This window comes from Catharus ustulatus, chromosome 36, assembly GCF_009819885.2.
Source record: "Catharus ustulatus isolate bCatUst1 chromosome 36, bCatUst1.pri.v2, whole genome shotgun sequence".
NCBI classification, from domain to species: Eukaryota; Metazoa; Chordata; class Aves; order Passeriformes; family Turdidae; genus Catharus; species Catharus ustulatus.
Window position 1 is genome coordinate 247,379 of NC_046256.1, and position 20,881 is coordinate 268,259.

A 20,881-nucleotide genomic window follows, 5' to 3' on the forward strand; every position below is an offset into this window, starting at 1 on the left:
AGCGCGGAGGGGGCGGGGTTTGGGAGGAAAGGGGGTGGGGTTTTGGAGAAAAGGGGCGGGGTCTGAGCAGAAATGGGCGTGGTCAGGCGGTGGGCGTGGCCAAAGGGGCGGGGCTAATCCGAGTCCGAGAGCACGATGATCTCCTCGGGGTCGCACTGGGTGCCCACGCTGGTCTGGGGGGAATTTGGGGTGAATTTGGGGAATTTTGGGTAAATTTGGGGTTTTTTGGGTGTCAGAGGGGATGGGGGAATTCCAAATCCCGTTCAGTTCTCATCCCCAAAATGCCAAATTCCCTGATGCCCCAAAATCTCAAAAAATTCCCCCCAAATCCCAAAAAATCCCCTCCCATAATTTCCCAAAAACAAAAAAAAAATCCCCCCCAAAATTCCCAAAAATAAAAAAAATCCCTCCCAAAATCCCAAAAAATCTCCCCCAAATTCCCCAAATCCCCCAAAAAATCCCCCCAAAAAATCCCCCAACCCCTCCAAAATTCCCCCAAAAAATCCCTCAAAAACCGAAAAAATCTCCCCTAAAAATTCCCCAAAAATCAAAAAAATCCCTCAAAAATCCCCAAAAATCCCCAAAATCCAAAAACATCTCTCCCCAAAAATAAAAAAAATCCATCCCCCAAAATCCCAAAAAATGCCCCTCAAAAATTCCCCAAAAATCAAAAAAATCCCCCTGAAAATTTTCCCAAAAGCCAAAAAATCTCTTCCAAAAATTCCCCAAAATCAAAAAAATCCCCCCCCAAATCCTAAAAAATTCCCCAAAACCCCCAAAAAATCTCCCCCAAAATCCAAAAAATCCCCTCCAAAAATTCCCAAGAATCCCAAAAAATCCCCCAAAAAATCTCCCAAAAACCAAAAAAAATCCCCCCCCAAAATTCCCCATAATCCCCAAAAATTCCCCAAAACATCCCCCAAAACCCCACAAAAAATCCCCCAACCCCCCTCCAAAAACTCTCCAGAAATCCAAAAATTCCCCCCAAAAATTCCTCAAAAATAAAAAAAATCCCCCTCCAAAATCCCTCAGAATCCCAAAACATTCCCCAAAATAATCCCCCCCAAAAAAACCCCAAAAATTCCCCCCAAATCTAAAAACATCCCCCTGTAAAAATTCCCCAAAAATCAAAAATATCCCCCCCAAATTAAAAAAAAAATCCCCCCCAAATCCAAAAAAATCCCAAAAATTAAAAAAAATTCCCCCAAATCCCCCAAAATTAAAAAAAATTCCCCCAAAATTCCCCAAAAATTAAAAAAAAATCCCCAAAAATCCCCCAAAATTAAAAAAAATCCCCCAAAATTCCCCAAAAATGAAAAAAAATCCCCCCCAAAATCCCCAAAAAAGCCCCCCCAAAATCCGGATCCCCCAAATTCCCCCCAAACCCCCTTAAATTCCCCCCAAATTCCCCCCAAATCCCCCTCAGACCCCCCTGAAATCCCCAGTTCTCACCTTGCAGGCCCGGGGGGCTGTCCTGGGGGGGCTGCCCTGGGAGGAGCTGACCAGGTCCCCCCCGGGGGAGTCGGCGCGGGTGGAGTCGGGGAGGGGGCTGGGCCGGGGGGGGGGCGAGGGGGGGACCCCCAGATCCGGCCCCTCCCCCCCCGGGGGGCTCCCGGGTACGGCCAGGCTGGGGGGGGAGGGGTGCGGGGTCAGGCACCCCCAAAATTCACAAATTTCCCCCAAATCCCCCCCCAGAATTGATCTGGAAACCCCAAAATTCACCCAGGAACCTCCAAAATTCACCCCTGAGACCCTAAAAATTCACCTGGGAGCCCAAATTCCCCTCAAATACCCCCAAAAATGCATCTGAAAACCCCCAAAAATTCCCCAAAAATTCACCTGGGATCCCCTAAAATGCACCCAAGAATCCCCAAAATCCACCTGGAATCCCAAAAATTCCCCAAATCCCCCCAAAATTCACCCCTGGGACCCCAAAATTGACCTGGCACCCCCGAAATCCCCCTAAAAATTCACCTTGGAACCCAAAATTCATCCCTGGGACCCCAAAATTTACCTGGGAACTCCCAAAATGGACCTGGGAACCCCAAAAATTCCCCAAATTCCCATCAAATACCCCCAAAAATTCACATGGGAACCCTCAAAATTCATCTGGGACCCCCCAAAATTCCCCAAATTCCCCCAGAATCCACCTCTGGGACCTCCAAAAACTGAGCTGGAACCCCAAAATTCACCTGGGAACCCCCAAAAATTCACATGGGACCCCCCAAAATCCACCTGGGAACCCCAAAATTCCCCAAAAATTCACCTGGGAACCCCAAAATTCACCCCTGGGACCCCCCAATATCCACCGGGGAACTCCCAAAATGCACCCAGAACCCCCCAAAATTCACCTGGAACCCCAAAAATTCCTCTCAAATCCCCCCAAAATTCACCCCTGGGACCCCAAAATTGACCTGGGATCCCCCAAATCCCCCTAAAAATTCACCTTGGAACCCAAAATTCATCCCTGGGACCCCAAAATTGACCTGGGAACTCCCAAAATGCAACCAGGACCCCCCAACATTCACCTGGAACCCCAAAAATTCCCCAAATTCCCATCAAATACCCCCCAAAATTAACCTGGGAGTTCCCAAAACTCATCTGGGAACCCCCAAAAATTCCCCAAATCCCCCAAAACTCCCCCAAGTTTCCCCCAAACCCCCCCCCGAAATTCCTTAATTCTCCCCAAATCCCCCCCAAAATTCCCAAATTTCCCCCCAATATCCCCTAAAAATTCCTTAATTCTCCCCAAATTCCCCCCAAAACCACCCCAAAAATCCCCAAACTGCCCCCCAAATCACCCCAAAATTCCCAAATTCCCCCCAAATTCCACCCCAACACCCCCAAAATTCCCAAATTTTCCCCAAATCCCCCCAAAATTCCTTAATTCCCCCCAAATTCCCCCCAAAACCACCCCAAAAATTCCCAAACCACCCCAAAATTCCCGAACTCCCCCCCAAAATCCCCAAATTTCCCCCAAAAATCCCCCCCAAATTCCCAAATTTCCCCCCAAATTCCTCCAAAACGTCCCAAAATTCTCAAATTTCCCCCAAATATCCCCTAAAAATTCCCTAATTCTCCCCAAATCCCCCCAGTTTTCCCCCAAAATTCCCAAATTTCCCCCCCAATCCCCCCCATTTCTCACCTGTCCCCCCCTCGCCGCTCGCTCCGGCTCCGTTTTTTGGGGGGGGGTCCCGGGGTCCCTCCCCCGCCGAGGGGGGAGGGGCAGCGCGAGGGGGGCGTGGCCTTGGGCGTGGCCTCGGAGCCTCCCAGAGCGGGGGGAGGGGAGGGGGTGGGGGAGGGGAGGGGGGAGGGCAGGGGGGAGGGGGGAGGGGTCTCCCCCGGTTCCAGGGGGAAGGATTCGATCTCCAGCAGGAAGAGCTCGGATTTGGGGGGTGGGGGAGGGGCGGGGGGGTGGGGGAGGGGGGAGGGGGGGTGGGGGAGGGGCGGGGGGCTCCCCCCTCCCCCATCCTGAGGGGTTGGGGGGGGGAGGGGCAGCGCTGGGAGCCCCGGATCGACCGCACCTGGGGGGGGAGGGAAGGGGTCAGAAAAAGGGTGGGGGAGGGGCGGGGATACAGCAGGGACCCCCCCCCAAAAAAATCCCCCCAAAATTCCAGCCCAAAACCCCACTGGAACCCCAAAATCCCCCCACAAAATCTCCCAAAATTTCCCCCCAGGACCCCCAAATTCCCCCCAAAATTCTCCCCAAATTCCCCCAAATTCCACCCCCAAAATCCCCCCAGAACCCCCAAATTTCCCCCAAAATTCTCTCCCAGGACCCCCCCAAAATCCCTCCAAGACCCCCAAAATTCCTCCCAAACCCCCCAAAATTCCTCCCCAAATTTCCCCTCAGCACCCTCAGAATTTTCCCCAAAATCCCCCATAATTCCTCCCCAAAATTCCCCCAAGGATCCCCCCAGGACCCTCAAATTTCACCCCCAAAATTTCCCCAAACCCCCCCAAAATTTTCCCTAAGTTTCCCAAAAATTTTTCCCAAATTTCTGAAAAATTCCCAAATTTTCCCTCAAAATTTCCCCACATTTTCCCCAAAATTCCCCCCATATTTCCTCTAAAATTCCCCAAATTTCAAAAAAATTCCCCAAATTTCCCTCAAAATTTCCCCAAAATTTTCCCAAAATTTCCCCAAATTCCCAAATTTTCCTTCAAAATTCCCCCAAAATTCCCAAATTTTCCCCAGAATTTCTAAATTCCCCCCAAAATTTCCCCAAATTTTCCCCAGAATTCCCAAATTTTCCTCAAAATTCCCCAATTTTCCCCAGAATTCCCAAATTTCCCAAAATTCTCCCCAAATTTCCACCAAAACCTGCAAATTTTCCCCAGAATTCCCAATTTCCCCCAAATTCTCCCAAATTCCCCCCAAATTCCCAAATTCCCACCAACATTTGCCCCAGAATTTTCAAATTTTCCCCCAGAATGCCCCAAAAATTTGTCAAAAATTCCCAAATACCCCAAATTTCCCCAAAATTTCCCCAAATCCCCCAAATTTTCCCCAAAATTCCCCCAAAATTTCCAAATTTTCCCCAAAATTCCCAAATTTTCCCCAGAATTCCCAAATTTTCCCCAGAATTCCCCAAATTTCCCCAAATTCCCCCCAAAATTTCCCAAATTCCCCCACCCTGTACTGCTGTGGCTTCTCTTCCTTCCTCCTCCTCCTCCTCCTCCTCCTTGACCTTCACCCGCCCTTCGGCCTCGGAGGATTCTCCTTCCTCTTCCTCCTCCTCCTCCTCTTCCTCCTCCTCTTCCTCATCTTCATCTTCTTCTTCTTCTTCTTCTTCTTCATCTTCATCGTCCTCTTCCTCCTCCTCATCCTCTTCTTCCTCCTCCTCTTCCTGTTCCTCCTCCTCTTCCTCTTTCTTCCTCTGTGAATGGAGAAAGTTTCATTTTGAGGGGGGGTTCCCCTTCCCACCCTTCCTCTTCCTCTTTCCCTTCCTCTTCCTCTTCCCCTTCCTCTTCCTCTTCTTCCTCTTTCCCTGCCCTTCCTCTTCCTCCTTTTTTCCCACCTTTCCTCTTCCTCCTCTTCCTCCTTTCCCTCTTCTTCCTCCTTTTCCTGCCCTTCCTTCTCTTCCTTCTTCCCCCCTTCTTCCTCCTCTTTTCCCACCCTTCCTCTTCCTCTTCATTTCCTGCCCTTTCTCTTCCTCTTTCTCCTCCTCCTTTCTCTGCCCTTCTTCTTCCTCTTTTCCCCCACCCTTCTTCTTCTTCCTCTTCCTCTTTTTCCCACCCTTCCTCTTCCTCTTCCTTCTTCTTCCCCTTCTCTTCCTCCTCTTCCCACTCTTCCTCCTCTTCCTCCTCATTTTCCCACCTTTCCTCTTCCTTTTCCTCCTTTTCCCACCCTTCCTCTTCCTCCTCTTCCTCTTTCTCCCACCTTTCCTGTTCCCCTTCTTCCTCCTCCTTTCTCTCCTCTTCTTCCTTTTCCTTTCCCTGCCCTTCCTCCTTCCTCTTCCTCCTTCTCCTTTCTCTGCCCTTCCTCTTCTTCCCACTGTTCCTCTTCCTCCTCCTTTTCCTACTCTTCCTCCTCTTCCTCCTCCTTTTCCACCCTTGTCTCTTCCTCTTCTTTCCCTGCCCTTCCTCTTCCTCCTCTTCCTACTCTTCCTCTTCTTCCTCCTCCTTTCCCTCCTCTTCCTCCTTTTCCCACCCTTCCTTTTCCTCCTCTTTTCCCGCCCTTCTTCTTCTTCCTCTTCCTCTTCTTTCTCTCCTCTTCTTCCTCTTTCCTACCCTTCCTCTTCCTCCTTCTTCCCCCCTTCTTCCTCCTGTTTTTCCTGCCCTTCCTCTTCCTCCTTTCTCCTCTCATCTTCCTCTTCCTTTTTCCTCTTTTCCCCCTCCTTTTCCTGCCCTTCCTCCTCCTCTTCCTCCTCTTCCTCCTGTTTTCCTGTCCTTCTTCTTCCTCCTCTCCCTCTTCCCCATCCTTTTCCTGCTCTTCCTCCATTTCTCCAGCCTTTCCCTGCCATTTTCCTGCTCCTCTTCCTGCTCCTCTTCCTGCCCTTCTTCCTTCTCTTCCTCATCTTTTCCTGCCCTTCCTCCTCCTTTTCTCCCTTTCCTGCTTTTCCTCCTTTTTCCTCCTCCTTTCTCCACCTTTCCTCCTTCTCTTCCTCTTCCATTTCCTCCTCTTTTCTCCTCCCCTTCCTCTTTCCTTTCTCCTGTCTTTCCCCATTTTCCTCTTCTTCCTCCCTTTCTCCCTCCTCCTTCTCTTCCTGCCTCTCATCCTCCTTTTTTTCTCTCTCATCCTCCTTTTCTTCTTCCTTGTTCTCCTTTTCCTCCTCTTCCTCCTTTTCTTCCTCCTTTTCCTCCTCCTCCCCATTTCCCATTCCCGGTTCCCATTCCCAATTCTCCACCTTGGATCCTGGTTTCCATTCTTGTTTCCCATTTCCCATTCCTGTCCCCATTTCCTGTTACCCTTTCCTGTTTCCATTCCCAGTTCCCATTTCCCATTCCCCATTTCCTATTTCCCATTTCCAGTTTCTGTTCCCATTTCCTGTTCCCATTTCCCATTCCTGTTCCCATTCCCCATTTCCACTTTCTGTTCCAATTCCTATTCCCATTTTCCGTTCCTATTCCCATTTCCCATTCCTATTCCCATTTCCCATTCCTGTTCCCATTTCCATTTCCCGCTCCTGTTCCCATTCCCCATTTCCAGTTTCTGTTCCCATTCCTATTCCCATTTCCCATTCCTATTCCCATTTCCCATTCCCCATTTCCCATTCCCCATTCCTGTTCCCATTCCCCATTTCCCATTCCCATTTCCCATTCCTATTCCCATTTACCCATTCCTGTTCCCATTCCCCATTCCCCATTTCCCATTTCCCGTTTTCTGTTCCCATTCCCCATTTCCCATTCCTGTTTCCCATTTTGTTTCCCATTCCATTTCCCATTCCCCATTTCCAATCCCCAGTTTCCCTTCCCATTTCCCATTTCCCATTCCTGTTCCCATTTCCATTTCCTGTTTTCTGTTCCCATTCCCCATTTCCCATTCCTGTTTCCCATTTCGTTTCCCATTCCCCATTTCCAATCCCCAGTTTCCCTTCCCATTTCCCATTTCCCATTTCCCATTCCCCTTTCCCCACCTTGGTTCCTGTTTCCCATTCCCCATTTCCTATTTTCCATTCCTCCACCTTGGTTCCCATTTCCATTTCCTATTCCTGTTTTCCCACCTTATTCCCATTTCTTATTTCCCATTTCCAGTTTTCCATTCCCATTTTCCCACTTTGTGTCCTGTTCCCATTTCCCATTCCCATTTCCTGTTCCCATTCCCATTTCCTGCTCCCATTCCCATTTCCTGCTCCAATTCCCCATTTCCTGTTCCCATTCCCATTTCCTGTTCCCATTCCCATTTCCTGCTCCCATTCCCATTTCCTGTTCCCATTCCCATTTCCTGTTCCCATTCCCATTTCTTGTTCTCATTCCCCATTTCCTGTTCCCATTCCCAATTATTTCCCGTCCCCATTTCCCATTTTTCCCCACCTTGTTCCCAGCTCCCCAGTGCCATTTCCAGGCCAGTTCCTGTTCCCATTCCCCATTTCCTGTTCCCATCCCCCATTCCCCATTATTTCCTGTCCCCATTCCCCATTTTCCCCCCACCTTGTTCCCTGTTCCCCGGTGCCTTTTCCAGGCAGGCTCCCGCTCCCATTCCCCATTTCCTGTTCCCATTCCCCATTTCCCATTTTTCCCCACCTTGTTCCCGGCTCCCCGGTGCTGTTTCCGGGCGGGCTCCTGCTCCCATTCCCCATTTCCTGTTCCCATTCCCCATTTCCTTTTCCCATTCCCCATTATTTCCTGTTCCCATTTCCCATTTTTCCTCACCTTATTCCCGGCTCCCTGGTGCTGTTTCCGGGCCGGCTCCTGCTCCCATTCCCCAGTTCCTGTTCTCATTCCCCATTCCCCATTTCCTGTCCCCATTCCCCATTATTTCCTGTTCCCATTTCCCATTTTCCCCACCTTCTTCCCGGCTCTCCGGTGCTGTTTCTGGGCCTGCTCCTGCTCCCATTCCCCATTTCCTGTTCCCATTTCTCGTTCCCATTTCCCATTTTTCCCCCACCTTGTTCGCGGCTCCCCGGTGCCGTTTCCAGGCTGGTTCCTGTTCCCATTCCCCATTTCCTGTTCCCATTCCCCATTCCCCATTTCCCATTTTTCCCCCACCTTGTTCCCGGCTCCCCGGTGCCGTTTCCGGGCCGGTTCCTGCTCCCATTCCCCATTCCCCATTATTTCCCATTCCCCATTATTTCCCCACCTTGTTCCCGGTTCCCCGGTGCCGTTTCCGGGCGGGCTCCTGCTCCCGGTGCTGCTCCTGGCGCTGGGCGAAGCGCGCGATGACGTCGTCCAGCCGGGCCAGCGCCAGGCGCCGGTTCCGCCGCAGCCGCTGCGCCAGCTCGGGGTCCGACAGCGCCGGGTCCGTGCCTGGGGAGAGACAGCCCGGATCCATGGGTTACACAATTCCCAGAATCCCAAATTCCTGAGTTACACAATTCCCAAATCCATGAGTTACCCAATTCCCACAATTCCAAATCCATGGGTTATCCAATTCCCAAATCCATGAGTTACCCAATTCCCAAAATCCCTGAGTTACCCAATTCCCAAAATCCTGAATCCCTGAGTTCCTGAATTCCCAAATCCATGAGTTACCCAATTCCCCAAATCCTGAGTTATCAAATTCCCAAAATTCCAAATCCATGAGTGACCCAATTCCCAAAATCCTGAATCCCTCAGGTACCCAATTCCCAAATCCATGGGTTAAGCTATTCCCAAAATCCCGAATTCCTCAGTTACCCAATTCCCAAAATCCCTCACTTACCCAATTCCCAAATCCATGAGTTACCCAATTCCCAAAATCCTGAATCCCTTGGTTACCCAATTCCCAGAATTCCTGGGTTACCAAATTTCCAAATCCCTGAGTTACCCAATTCCCAAAATCCCGAATCCCTGGGTTACCCAATTCCCAAAATCCTGAGTTACCCAATTCCCAAAATCCCAAATCCCTCACTTATCCAATTCCCAAAATCCTGAGTTACCCAACTCCCAAAATCCCAAATTTCTGAGTTACCCAATTCCCAAAATCCCGAATCCCTCACTTACCCAATTCCCAAATTCCCAAATCCATGAGTTACCTGCCAAAATCCTGAATCCCTTGGTTACCCAATTCCCAGAATTTCTGGGTTACCAAATTCCCAAAATCCTGAGTTAGCCAATTCCCAAATTTCTGAGTTACCCAATTCCCAAAATCCCTGAGTTCCTGAATTCCCAAAATTCCGAATCCCTCACTTATCCAATTCCCAAAATCCTGAGCTACCCAATTCCCAAAATCCCAAATCCTTCACTTAGCCAATTCCCAGAATCCTGGGTTACCCAAATCCCAAATCCCTGAGTTCTTGAATTCCCCAAATCCCGAATTCCTGTTACCCAATTCCCAAATCCATGAGTGACCCAATTCCCAAAATCCTGAATCCCTCAGGTACCCAAATCCCAAAACCCCTTGTTTACCCAATTCCCAAAATCCCAAAATCCCAAAATCCCTCACTTACCCAATTCCCAAATTCATGGGTTACTCAATTCCCAAAATCCCAAATTTCTGAGTTACCAAATTCCCAAAATCCTGAATTTCTGAGTTCCTGAATTTCCGAAATGCCATCGGGGGAAATCCCAAATTCCTGAATTCCCAAATTCCTGAAATCCCGAATCCAGTGGTGGCAAATTCCAAATTCTCAAATTCCTGAAATCCCGAATTCCAGTAGGGGAAAATCCCAAATTCCTGAATTCCCAAAATCCCAAATTCCAGTGGTGGGGAATCCCAAATTCCTGAATTCCCAAATTGCTGAATTCCCAAAATCCCAAATTCCAGTGGGGGAAAATCCCAAATTCCTGAATTCTTGAATTCTCAATTTCCTGAATTCCAGCAGGGAAAATCCCAAATTTTGAATTCCCCAATTTCAAGGGGAAAATCCCAAATTCCTGAATTCCCAAAATCCCAAATTCCAGTGGGGGAAAATCCCAAATTCCTGAATTCTCAAGATCTCAAATTCCAGCAGAGGAAATCCCAAATTCCCGAATTCCCCAAACCCTGAATTCCAGTGGAGGGGAATCCCAAATTCCTGAATTCCCAAGATTCCAAATTCCTGAATTCCCAAATTCCTGATTTCCCAAATTCCAGTGGGGGGAAATCCCAAATTCCTGAATTATTGAATTCTCAAATTCCTGAATTCCAGCAGGGGAAATCCCAAATTTTGAACTCCCCAATTCCAAGGGGAAAATCTCAAATTCCCGAATCCCCAAATTTCCGAATTCTCAAATTCCCAATTTCCCAAATTCCAGTGAGGGGAAATCCCAAATCCCAAATTCCTGAATTCCCAAATCCACGAATTCCACTGGTGGGGAATCCCAAATTCCTGAATTCCTGAATTCTCAAGGTCCCAAATTCCTAAATTCTCAAATTCCCAAATTCCTGAATTCCAGTGAGGGGAAATCCCTAATTCCTGAATTCCTCATTTCCCAAATTCCAGTGGTGGGGAAATCACAAATTCTCAAATTCCTGAAATCCCAAAATCCAGCAGGGGGAATCCCAAATTCCTGAATTCCCAAATTCCTAAATTCCTAAATTCCCGATTTCCCAAATTCCAGTGGTGGGGAAATCCCAAATTCCTGAATTCTCAAGATCTCAAATTCCTAATTTCCTGAATTCCAGCAGGGAAAATCCCAAATTTTGAATTCCCCAATTCCAAGGGGAAAATCCCAAATTCCTGAATTCTTGAATTCTCAAATTCCAGCGGGGAAAATCTCAAATTCCTAAATTCTCAAGATCTCAAATTCCAGTAGAGGAAATCCCAAATTCCCGAATTCCTCAATTCCAGGGGGAAAATCCTAAATTCCTGAATTCCTGAATTCTCAAGATCCCAAATTCCAAATTGCCAATTTCCTGAATTCCAGTGAGGGGAAATCCCAAATTCCTGAATTCCCAAATTCCCGAATTCCAGCAGAGGGAAAACCCCAAATTCCTGAATTCTCAAATTCCCGAATTCCAGCAGAGGGAAAACCCCAAATTCCTGAATTCTCAAAATCCTGAAATCCCGAATTCCAGTGGGGGAATCCCAAATTCCAGAATTCCTGAATTCCCAAATTCCAGCGGGGAAAATCCCAAATTCCTAAATTCTCAAGATCTCAAATTCCTAATTTCCTGAATTCCAGTAGGGGAAATCCCAAATTTTGAACTCCCCAATTCCAAGGGGAAAATCCCAAATTCCTGAATTCCCAAATTCCCGAATTTCAGCAGGGGAAAATCCCAAATTCCTGAATTCCTGAATTCCTGAAATCCCGAATCCCAGTGAGGGGAAATCTCAAATTCCTGAATTCCCAAAAGCCCAAATTCCTAAATTCCCAAATTCCTGAATGCCCAAATTCCCGAATTTCCAAACTGCCAATTTCCTGAATTCCAGTGGCGGAAAATCCCAAATTCTCAAATTCCTGAAATCCCCAATTCCAGCAGGGGAAATCCCAAATTCCTGAATTCCCCAAATCCTGAATTCCAGCAGGGGGGAAATCCCAAATTCCTGAATTCTCCAATTCCACTGGTCCGTCAGGTGCCTCCCGAGGTTGTTCCCCATTCCCAGTTTATCCCAGTTTATCCCAGTTTCCCCAGTCCCTCACCAGGCCGGTACTGGTCCATCAGGTGGCTCCCGAAGCTGTACCCCATTCCCAGTCCCCATTCCCAGTATATCCCAGTTTATCCCAGTCTCACCAGGCCGGTACTGGTCCGTCAGGTGCCTCCCGAAGTTGTTCCCCATTCCCACACCCATTCCCAGTTTATCCCAGTTTCCCCACTCCCTCACCAGGCCGGTACTGGACCATCAGGTGCCTCCCGAAGCTGTGCCCCATTCCCAGTTTATCCCAGTCTATCCCAGTTTCCCCAGACCCTGACCTGGCCGGTACTGGTCCGTCAGGTGGCTCCCGAAGGTGTTCCCCATTCCCACACCCATTCCCAGTTTATCCCAGTTTCCCCAGTCCCTCACCGGGCCGGTACTGGTCCGTCAGGTGGCTCCCGAAGTTGTACACCAGGTCCAGGTGCCGCCTCTCCTGCAGCCGGTTGCCCACCTCCCTGAAGGCCTCCTGGGCCATGTTCTCCATCTGCCGCCGGCCCAGCCCCAGCCCGTGGCGCGCGCTGGCGCCGCGGATCTCGCGCAGGATGTCCGAGTAGTCGGGGAAGGCGTCGGGCCGGTTGATGAAGCGCTCGATGCTGCGGTTCACCTCGGGGTAGCGCGTGCCGCGGAAGCGGATGCGCTGCTCCAGCACGCGCCCCGTCAGGCTGCTGCACTCCTTGAGCTGGCACAGGCGGCGGAAGATGCGCATCATGCGCCGCTTCAGCCGGTTCTCCTGCAGGTACGGCGAGTCGGCGCTGTCCAGCTCGGCCAGGTCCAGCTCCCGCTCCTGCAGCCGCCGGATCTCGGCCGCGTAGACGCGCAGCAGGTGCTCCAGGTGCCGGATCTGCCGGCGCGAGCCGCCCGCGCGCCGCGGCTCTGAGGGGCGCTCCGAGGGCTCGGGGCGATGGGATGGAGCGCTGGGATGCTGGGATGGAGCGCTGGGATACTGGGATGGAGCGCTGGGATACTGGGATGGAGCTCTGGTATCATTGCACGAAGCGTTGGGATACTGGGATGAAGCGCTGGGATACTGGGATGAAGCGCTGGGATACTGGGATGAAGCATTGGGACACTGGGATGAAGCATTGGGATACTGGGATGAACCACCAGGATACTGGGATGAAGCATTAGGATACTGGGATGGAGTACTGGGATGGCCAGACAAAGCACTGGGATACTGGGACGGAGCACTGGGATACTGGGAAGCGCCCCCAGGGTGCTCAGCAGAACCAGCAGGACACTGGGAGGAGCCTTCGGGGTACTGGGAGGAACTGGTGGGACACTGGGATGGATCCCCGGCGGGATACTGGGACGAGCTGGCGGCGCACTGGGATGAACTGGGGGCGCACTGGGAGGGCTCCCCGGGAGGTTCCACCCCGTCGGGATACTGGGATGAACTGGGAGGATACTGGGATGAACTGGGGGGACACTGGGGCGCTCCATCGGGACACGGCGACGCTCCGTGCGGACACCGGGACGCTCCGTACTGGTCCGTACTGGGCGGGCACTGGTCCGTACTGGGCGGGCACTGGTCCGTACCGGGCGGGCACTGGCGCAGGGCCAGGCGGCGCCGCAGGGCGCGCGCCTTCAGCACGGTGCACAGCTCGTTGATGTAGACGTAAACCTTGCGGCGCCGGCCCCGCACGCGCCGCAGCAGCCGGCCCAGAATGTTCCGGAACTCCGCCGAGCCCCGGAAGTCGGGGTGGGCCCGGAGGTGCCGCGAGCTCAGGAAGGGCAGCACCTCGGGGTGCTCCTGGGTCAGCGGCGCGCACAGGGAGAGGAACTGCGGGAGAGAACAGCTGGGTTACACCTGGGGTACACCTGGGTACACCTGAGATACACCTGGGAGCAGCTGGGTACACCTGGGATACACCTGGGTTACACCTGGGTACACCTGGGTACACCTGGGATACACCTGGGGGCACTGGGATACACCTGGGAGCAGCTGGGTACACCTGGGATACACCTGGGATACACCCGGGTACACCTGAGATACACCTGAGCACACCTGGGATACACCTAGGCACACCTAGATATACCTGAGATACACCTAGGGGCACCTGGGATACACGTGGGAGCACCTGGGATACACCTGGGTTACACCTGGATACACCTGGGAGTACATGGGTACACCTGGGTTACACCTGGGGGCACTGGGTTACACCTGGGTACAGCTGGATACACCTGAGTACACCTGGGTACACCTGGGTTACACTTGGGATACACCTGGGAGCACCTGAGATACACCTGAATTCCACCTGAGTTACACCTGAATTACACCTGGGGGCACCTGGGTACACCTAGGTACAGCTGAGATACATCTGGATACACCTGGGTACACCTGGAATACACCTGGGTTACACCTGGGGGCACTTGGGATACACCTGGGTACACCTGAGTACACCTGGGATACACCTGAGGTACACCTGATACATCTGGGTACTCCTGGGTACAGCTGGGGGCACCTGGGTACACCTCAGTTATACTGGGATACACCTGGATACACCTAGACACACCTGAGTTACACCTGGGATACACCTGGGTGCACCTGGGCACAGTTGCATACACCTGGGGACACCTGAGTTACACCTGGACACACCCACACACCCAGGACACACTGAAAAACACCTGGAGACAAAACCACCTGGGCCACACCCAGACACACCCAAACACACCTGGACACACCCAGGACACACCCAAACACACCTGGACACACCAGGCCCACACTCAGGACACACCTGGGCCATACCAGGGAAAGCCTCAGACATACCTGTGGCACACCCAAACACACCTGGGCCACACCCAAACACACCTGGACCACACCCGGGCCACAGCCAGGACACACCCAAACACACCTGGACCACACCTGGATACAAAAACATCCAGGCCACACCTGGGCCACACCCAAACCCACCTGGGCACACCCAGGACACACCTAAACACACCTGGGCCACACCCAGGACACAACCAGACACACCTGGAAACATCTGGACACAAAAACACCTGGGCAAACCTGGGCCACACCCAGACACACCTGGGCCATACGTGGCAAAGCCTCAGACACACCTGTGGTACAGCCAAACACACCTGGGGCACACCCAGACACACACGAGCCAAAGCCAGGACACACCTGGAAACATCTGGGTCACACCCAGGAGACATCTTGGCACACCTGGGTCACAACCAAAACACAAACACACCTGGGCCGTACCTGGGAAAGCCTCAGACACACCTGGGCCACACCCAGACACACCTGGGCACACCTGGGCCACACCCAGGACACACCCAAACACACCTGGGCTCTCCTGGGCTACACCCAGACACACCTGGGCCACACCCAAACATACCTGGGCCACACCCAGGACACACACAGACACACCTTGGCCACACCCAGGACACACGTGGGCACATGTGGGCACACCTGGGCCACACCCAGAACACACCCAAAACCACCCAGGACACACCCAAACACACCTGGATACAAAAACACCCAGGCACACCTGGGCCACACCTGAGCACATCCAGGCCACACCCAAACACACCTGGATACAAAAACACCCAGGCACACCTGGGCCACACCTGAGCACATCCAGGCCACACCCAAACACACCTGGGCCACACCTGGGCACAAACAGGGCACACCTGGGCCACACCCAGACACACCCAGGACACCCAAACACCTGGGCACACCTGGGCCCCACCCAGGCACACCTGGGCCACACCCAAACACACCTGGACACACCTGGGCCACACCCAGGACATACTCAGACACATCTGGACACACCTAGACCACACCTGGAAATATCTGGGCCACACTGAGACACACCTGGGCCACAGCCAGGACACACCCAAACACACCTGGGCCACACCCGGGTCACAGCCAGGACACACCCAAACACACCTGGGCCACACCCAAACACACCTGGGCCACACCCAAACACACCTGGGCCACACCCAGGACACACCCAAACCCACCTGGGCCACAGCCAGGACACACCCAAACCCACCTGGGCCACACCCAGGCCACACCTGGGCCACACCCGGGCCACAACCAAATATACCTGGGCCACACCCAGGACACACCCAGACACACCTGGGCCACACCCAGACACACCCAGGGCACACCCAGACACATCTGGGCCACGCCCAGGCCACACCTGGGCCACACCCAGGACACACCCAGGCACACCTGGGCCACACCCAAACCCACCCACACCCACCTGGGCCACACCCAGGCCCACCTGGGATCCCTTTGTCCCCACCTGGGTGGGCTCAGCTCCCCTCCCCCCCCCTCCCCTCCCCCCCCCCAATATTTTGTGCCCCTCCCCCCTCCCCTCCCCCCCTCACCTCCTGGAAGAGCCGCTCGTTCTCCTCCCAGAAGGCCCCGCCCCCGGCCCCGCCCCCGGCGCCGTTCGGGGGGGGAGGGGCGGCGGGGGTGGGGGAGGGGCAGCAGGGGGAGGGGTCTCCGTCCTCGTCATCGTCCAGGACGATGATTGGCTGGGGGGGGGCGGCCATGGGGACCCCCCCGGGACCCCCAAAATCGGGGGGGGGGCGGAGTCACCAGAGGGGCCTGGGGGGAGGGGAAAGGGGGCGGGGTCAGGGGAGGGACCCCCCAAAATCAACCCGGAAATCCCAAACCCGCCCCTCCCCCACCCCCAAAATCCCCCCGGGGATCCCCAAGCCCCTCCCCCACCCCCCCCAAATTCGGACCGAACCCCAAAATTTCCCCCCAAAATTCCCCCCCACCCTCAACTTCCGCCTTCCCCTCCCCCCCAAATTTCCCCAAAATTCCGCCTCCCTTCCCCCCCCGCACCCCAAAATTCCCAAATTCCGCCTCCCCTCCCCCCCTGCACCCCCAAAACCCCCAAATTCCGCCTCCCCTCTCCCCAAATCCCCTCAAACTCCCCTCCCCCACCTCAAACTCCCCTCCCCCCCCCTCACGGCCCCCTCCCCCCTCCCAAACCTCCCCTCCCCCACCCCGGGCCCGTCCCCGCCCGCCGGGACCCCCCGGAATTGCCCAAATTCCACCGAATTCGCCTCAAAACCCCCCCGGGCCGCCCCCTCCCCTCACGGCGCTGGCCCCGCCCCCTCCCGCGCAGGCCCCGCCCTCAGCCCCGCCCCCCCGGGCCAGGCCCCGCCCCCCCCCGCGCTCACCGGGCCCGCGCGGCTCCTCCGGCGCCGCCGCCACCGAGCGGCCGAGGCCGCGCAACGCGCAGGACCGGAAGTGCCGCCCCGCGCCGGCCCGGCCGAGCGGGCGCCGCCATGACACCGTACAAAGAAAGGGGCGGGGCCGCTCCCGCCGACCAATCGCAGCCCTCCGGCTCATCCGGGGATCGGCGCCGCCGAGCAGGGCGCCGCCATCTTAACGTGCGGCACGCCCCGAGACCCCGCCCCTTTAACCCTCCCGGCCCCGCGCTGCTTCTCGGGCGGTTTTCGCCGTTTTCGGTTCCGCTCGAGGCGAGGGAGCCGCCGCCGGTCTCGCGCCATCGCGGAGTGAGGCGGGGAGGCGGCGCCGCGCAGGCGCGGAGGTGGAGCACAAGATGGCGGCGGTACGGAGGCCGTGAGGCGCCCCGCCCTGTACGGCGGAAGCGCGGCAATATGGCGGCCGCCACGCTGCCGTACGCGCAGAGCCAATCAGCGCGCGGCACTGCCCAGCGTGGGAACGCACGGTGCCGCCATTTTGGTTAGGGACACGTGACAGCGGCAGCCAATCAGCTCAGAGTAAAGGCGAATCTTTATTGGTTGTTGCGTTAAAAAGGCGGGAAGGAGCCGCCCCACGGATTGCGTCACTTCCGGTTGGCCTGGGCGGTGCCGATCATGCACTCGTTCACCTGCGGGGGGAGGGGCGGGCTCGGAACCCCCAAAAAATCCGAAAATCCCCCCAAAACTCCCAAATTTGCCCAGGATCCCCTAAATTTATTTATCCCAGGACCCCCCCAAATTCCTTCAGTACCCCAAAAATCCCCCCAGGACCCCCCAAATCCCCCTGGGACCCCCCAAAATCTTCCTGGGACCCCCCAAATCCCTTTGGGAACCCCAAAAATTCCTTTGGGACCCCCCAAATTCTTCCCAGGACCCCCCAAAACCACCCCAGGACCCCTTTGGGAACCCCAAAAACCCTCCAGGACCCCCCAAAACCCCCCCAAATTTCCCCCAGGACCCCCTAAAATCCCTTTGAGACCCCCCAAAAAACCCCCAGGACCCCAAAAATCCCTTTAGAAACCCCAAATTTCCCCCCCAGGACCCCCCAAATTCTTTTAGGACCCCCCTAAATCCCCCCAATTCCCCCCAGACCTTGCTGGCGAAGCGCAGCGAGTTCAGGGATTCCCCAAAATTCTCCTCCAGGGGGGAAATGGTGACAAACATCAACCTGGGGGGGCAGCGGGGTCAGGGCACCCCAAAAATCCCAAAGGATCCCAAAAACATCCAAAAATCAACCCCCACCCAAAATCCCATCAAAAAAAATCCCCAAAACACTGAAAAATGCCCAAAAAATCCCCAAAAAACACTGAAAAATCCACCAAAAAAAGCAAAAATCCCAAAAAAAATCCCCAAAAACCAAACCCCAAAAAATCCCCCAAACCACTTTAAAAATCCCCAAAAAATCTCCAAAAATCCTGTCCCAAACTCAATTAAAAATCTCCCAAAAAAACCCAAGAAACACTGAAAAATCCCCCACAAGATCCCCCAAAAATCCTCAAAAAATCCCCAAAAAATCCATCCTACAAAAATCCTCAAAACCAGAAAAATCCCCCAAAAAATCCCCCAAAATCCCATCCCAAAAATGGAAACATCCCTCAAAAAAGTCCCCAAAAAATCCCATCCCAAAAAAATCCCCAAAACCAGAAAAATCCACAAAAAATCCCAAAAATCCCCCAAAAATCCCCAAAAACTCCATCCCAAAAAATCCCAAAAATCCCATCCCAAAAAAACCCCAAAACACTGAAAAATCCAAAAAAAATCCCCAAAATTCCATCCCAAAAAATCCACAAAACCACCAAAAAATCCCCAAAAATTCCAAAAAAATTCCCCAAAAAAACCCCCTAAAAATCTCATCCCAAAAAATCCCCAAAAAACAGAAAAATTCTCCCAAAAATCCCATCCCAAAAAATTCCAACTAACACCAAAAAATCCCCAAAAAATCTCAAAAAAATCCCCCAAAACACTGGAAAATAATAATAATAAAAATAAAATCCCCAAAAAATCCCATCCCAAAAAATCTCCCAAAACAGAAAAGTTCCCCAAAAGTCCAATCCCAAAAAATCCCCCCAAAACCCTGAAATATCCCCCAAAAACCCAAAAATCCCATCCCAAAAAAATCCCAAAACCACCAAAAAAACCCCAAAAATTAAAAAAAAAACCCTAAAAATCCCATCCCAAAAAATCCCCAAAAAATGGAAAAATTCCCCAAAAATTCTTACCCCAAAAAATCCCCCAAAACACAAAAAAATCCCCAAAAAAATCCCAAAAAAATTCCCAAAACCACTGAAAAATCCCAAAAAAATTCCCACCCCAAAAAATCCCCCAAAATACCAAAAATCCCCCAAAAATCTTCCCAAAATCCCCCCAAGAATCCCCAAAAATTCCCATCCAAAACCCCTGAAAAATCCCAAAAAAGCACTGAAAAATCCCCAAAAATTTCTCAAAAATTCCCACCCCAAAACACCAAAAAATCCCCAAAAAATTCCCCAAAAATCCCATCCAAAAAACCCTGAAAAATCTAAAAAAATCCCCCAAAAATGGAAAAATCCCTCAAAAATTTCCACCCCAAAAAATCCCCCAGAACACCAAAAAAATCCCAAAAAAAATCCCAAAAAAAAATCCCCAAAAAATCCCCAGAACCACTGAAAAATCCCCAAAAAATTCCCACCCCAAAAAATCCCAACACCGAAAAAATCCCAAAAAAATCCCCAAAAAATTCCCCAAAACACAAAAAAAATCCCAAAAATTCCCATCCAAAACCCCTGAAAAATCCCAAAAAAACACTGAAAAATCCCCAAAAATTTCTCAAAAATTCCCACCCCAAAACACCAAAAAATCCCAAAAAAAATCCCCAAAAATCCCATCCAAAAAATCCTGAAAAATCCCAAAAAATCCCCCAAAATGGAAAAATCCCCCAAAAAATTCCCACCCCAAAAAATCCCCAAAACACAAAAAAACCCCAAAAAAATCCCAAAAAATCCCAAAAAAAATCCCAAAAAAATCCCAAAAAATCCCCAAAACCACTGAAAAATCCCAAAAAAATTCCCACCCCAAAAAATCCCAACACTGAAAAAATCCCAAAAAAATCCCCAAAACACAAAAAAAAATCCCAAAAATTCCCATTCAAAACCCCTGAAAAATCCCATAAAAACACTGAAAAATCCCAAAAAATTTCTCAAAAATTCCCACCCCAAAAATCCCCAAAACACCAAAAAATCCCCAAAAAAATTCCCCAAAAATCCCATCCAAAAAACCCTGAAAAATCCAAAAAAATCCCCCAAAAATGGAAAAATCCCCCAAAAATCCCACCCCAAAAAATCCCCCAGAACACCAAAAAAATCCCCCAAACACCCAAAAAAATCCCCCAAAAATCCCCCCCAAAAAATCCCAAAATTCCTGGATTTAGAGGAGAAATTCTGGGGTTTTGGGGAGAATTTTGGGGGTTGAGAGAGGAAATTTTTGGGGTTCAGAGAAGATTTAGGGGAATTTGAGGGATTTGGGGGAAATTTTTGGGGAATTTGGGGTTCAGAGGGGATTTGGGGAGGAATTTTGGGGTTCAGAGTGGAAATTTTGGGGGATCAGAGAAGATTTATGGGAATTTTTGGGGTTCAGAGGGGAATTTTTGGGGTTTAGAGGGGAAATTTTGGGGTTCAGAGAGAATTTAGGGGAAATTTGGAAAATTTTTGGGGTTCAGAGAGAAAATTTTGGGGTTGAAAGAGAAATTTTTTGGGGTTCAGAGAAGATTTGGGGGAACTTTTGAGATTTAGAGAGGATTTAGGGGAAATTTTGGGGTTCAGAGAGGATTTGGGGGAATTTAGGGGTGAAATTTTGGGGTTCAAAGGGGATTTGGGGGCATTTGAGGGATTTGGGGGAAATTTTTGGGGGAATTTTTGGGGTTTAGAGAGGAAATTTTTGGGGTTTGGAGTGGATTTAGGGGGAATTTGGGGGAATTTTTGGGGTTCAGAAGGGAAATTTTGGGGTTGAAAGAGAAAATTTTTGGGGTTCAGAGAAGATTTGGGGGAACTTTTGGGGTTTAGAGAGGA

The 20,881-nt window shown here is 51.7% G+C and overlaps 2 protein-coding genes across 2 annotated transcripts in view; both read right to left on the reverse strand.

Annotated features, from left to right (window-relative positions):
* Position 1: 1 nt before the first annotated feature.
* On the reverse strand, positions 2-16,166 carry DAXX (death domain associated protein). Its single transcript, XM_033084097.1, has 8 exons — positions 15,984-16,166; positions 12,009-13,419; positions 8,243-8,409; positions 4,637-4,880; positions 3,451-3,524; positions 3,146-3,258; positions 1,453-1,627; positions 2-173 (listed from the first exon to the last, which is right to left on the reverse strand). Exons 1-8 carry the CDS (start codon positions 16,149-16,151, stop codon positions 114-116), a joined length of 2,412 nt encoding a protein of 803 aa, XP_032939988.1. The 5' UTR covers positions 16,152-16,166; the 3' UTR covers positions 2-113.
* A 1,186-nt stretch (positions 16,167-17,352) lies between these two features.
* The window catches only part of KIFC1 (kinesin family member C1), a gene marked incomplete at its 5' end in the record, with an annotated part of 30,573 nt that continues 27,044 nt past the window's right edge, over positions 17,353-20,881 (reverse strand). Inside the window, 2 exons of the mRNA XM_033084098.1 lie at positions 17,353-17,467; positions 17,931-18,006. Of these exons, the coding sequence (XP_032939989.1) occupies positions 17,423-17,467; positions 17,931-18,006 (121 nt within the window). The remainder of the gene's footprint in view (positions 17,468-17,930; positions 18,007-20,881) is intronic.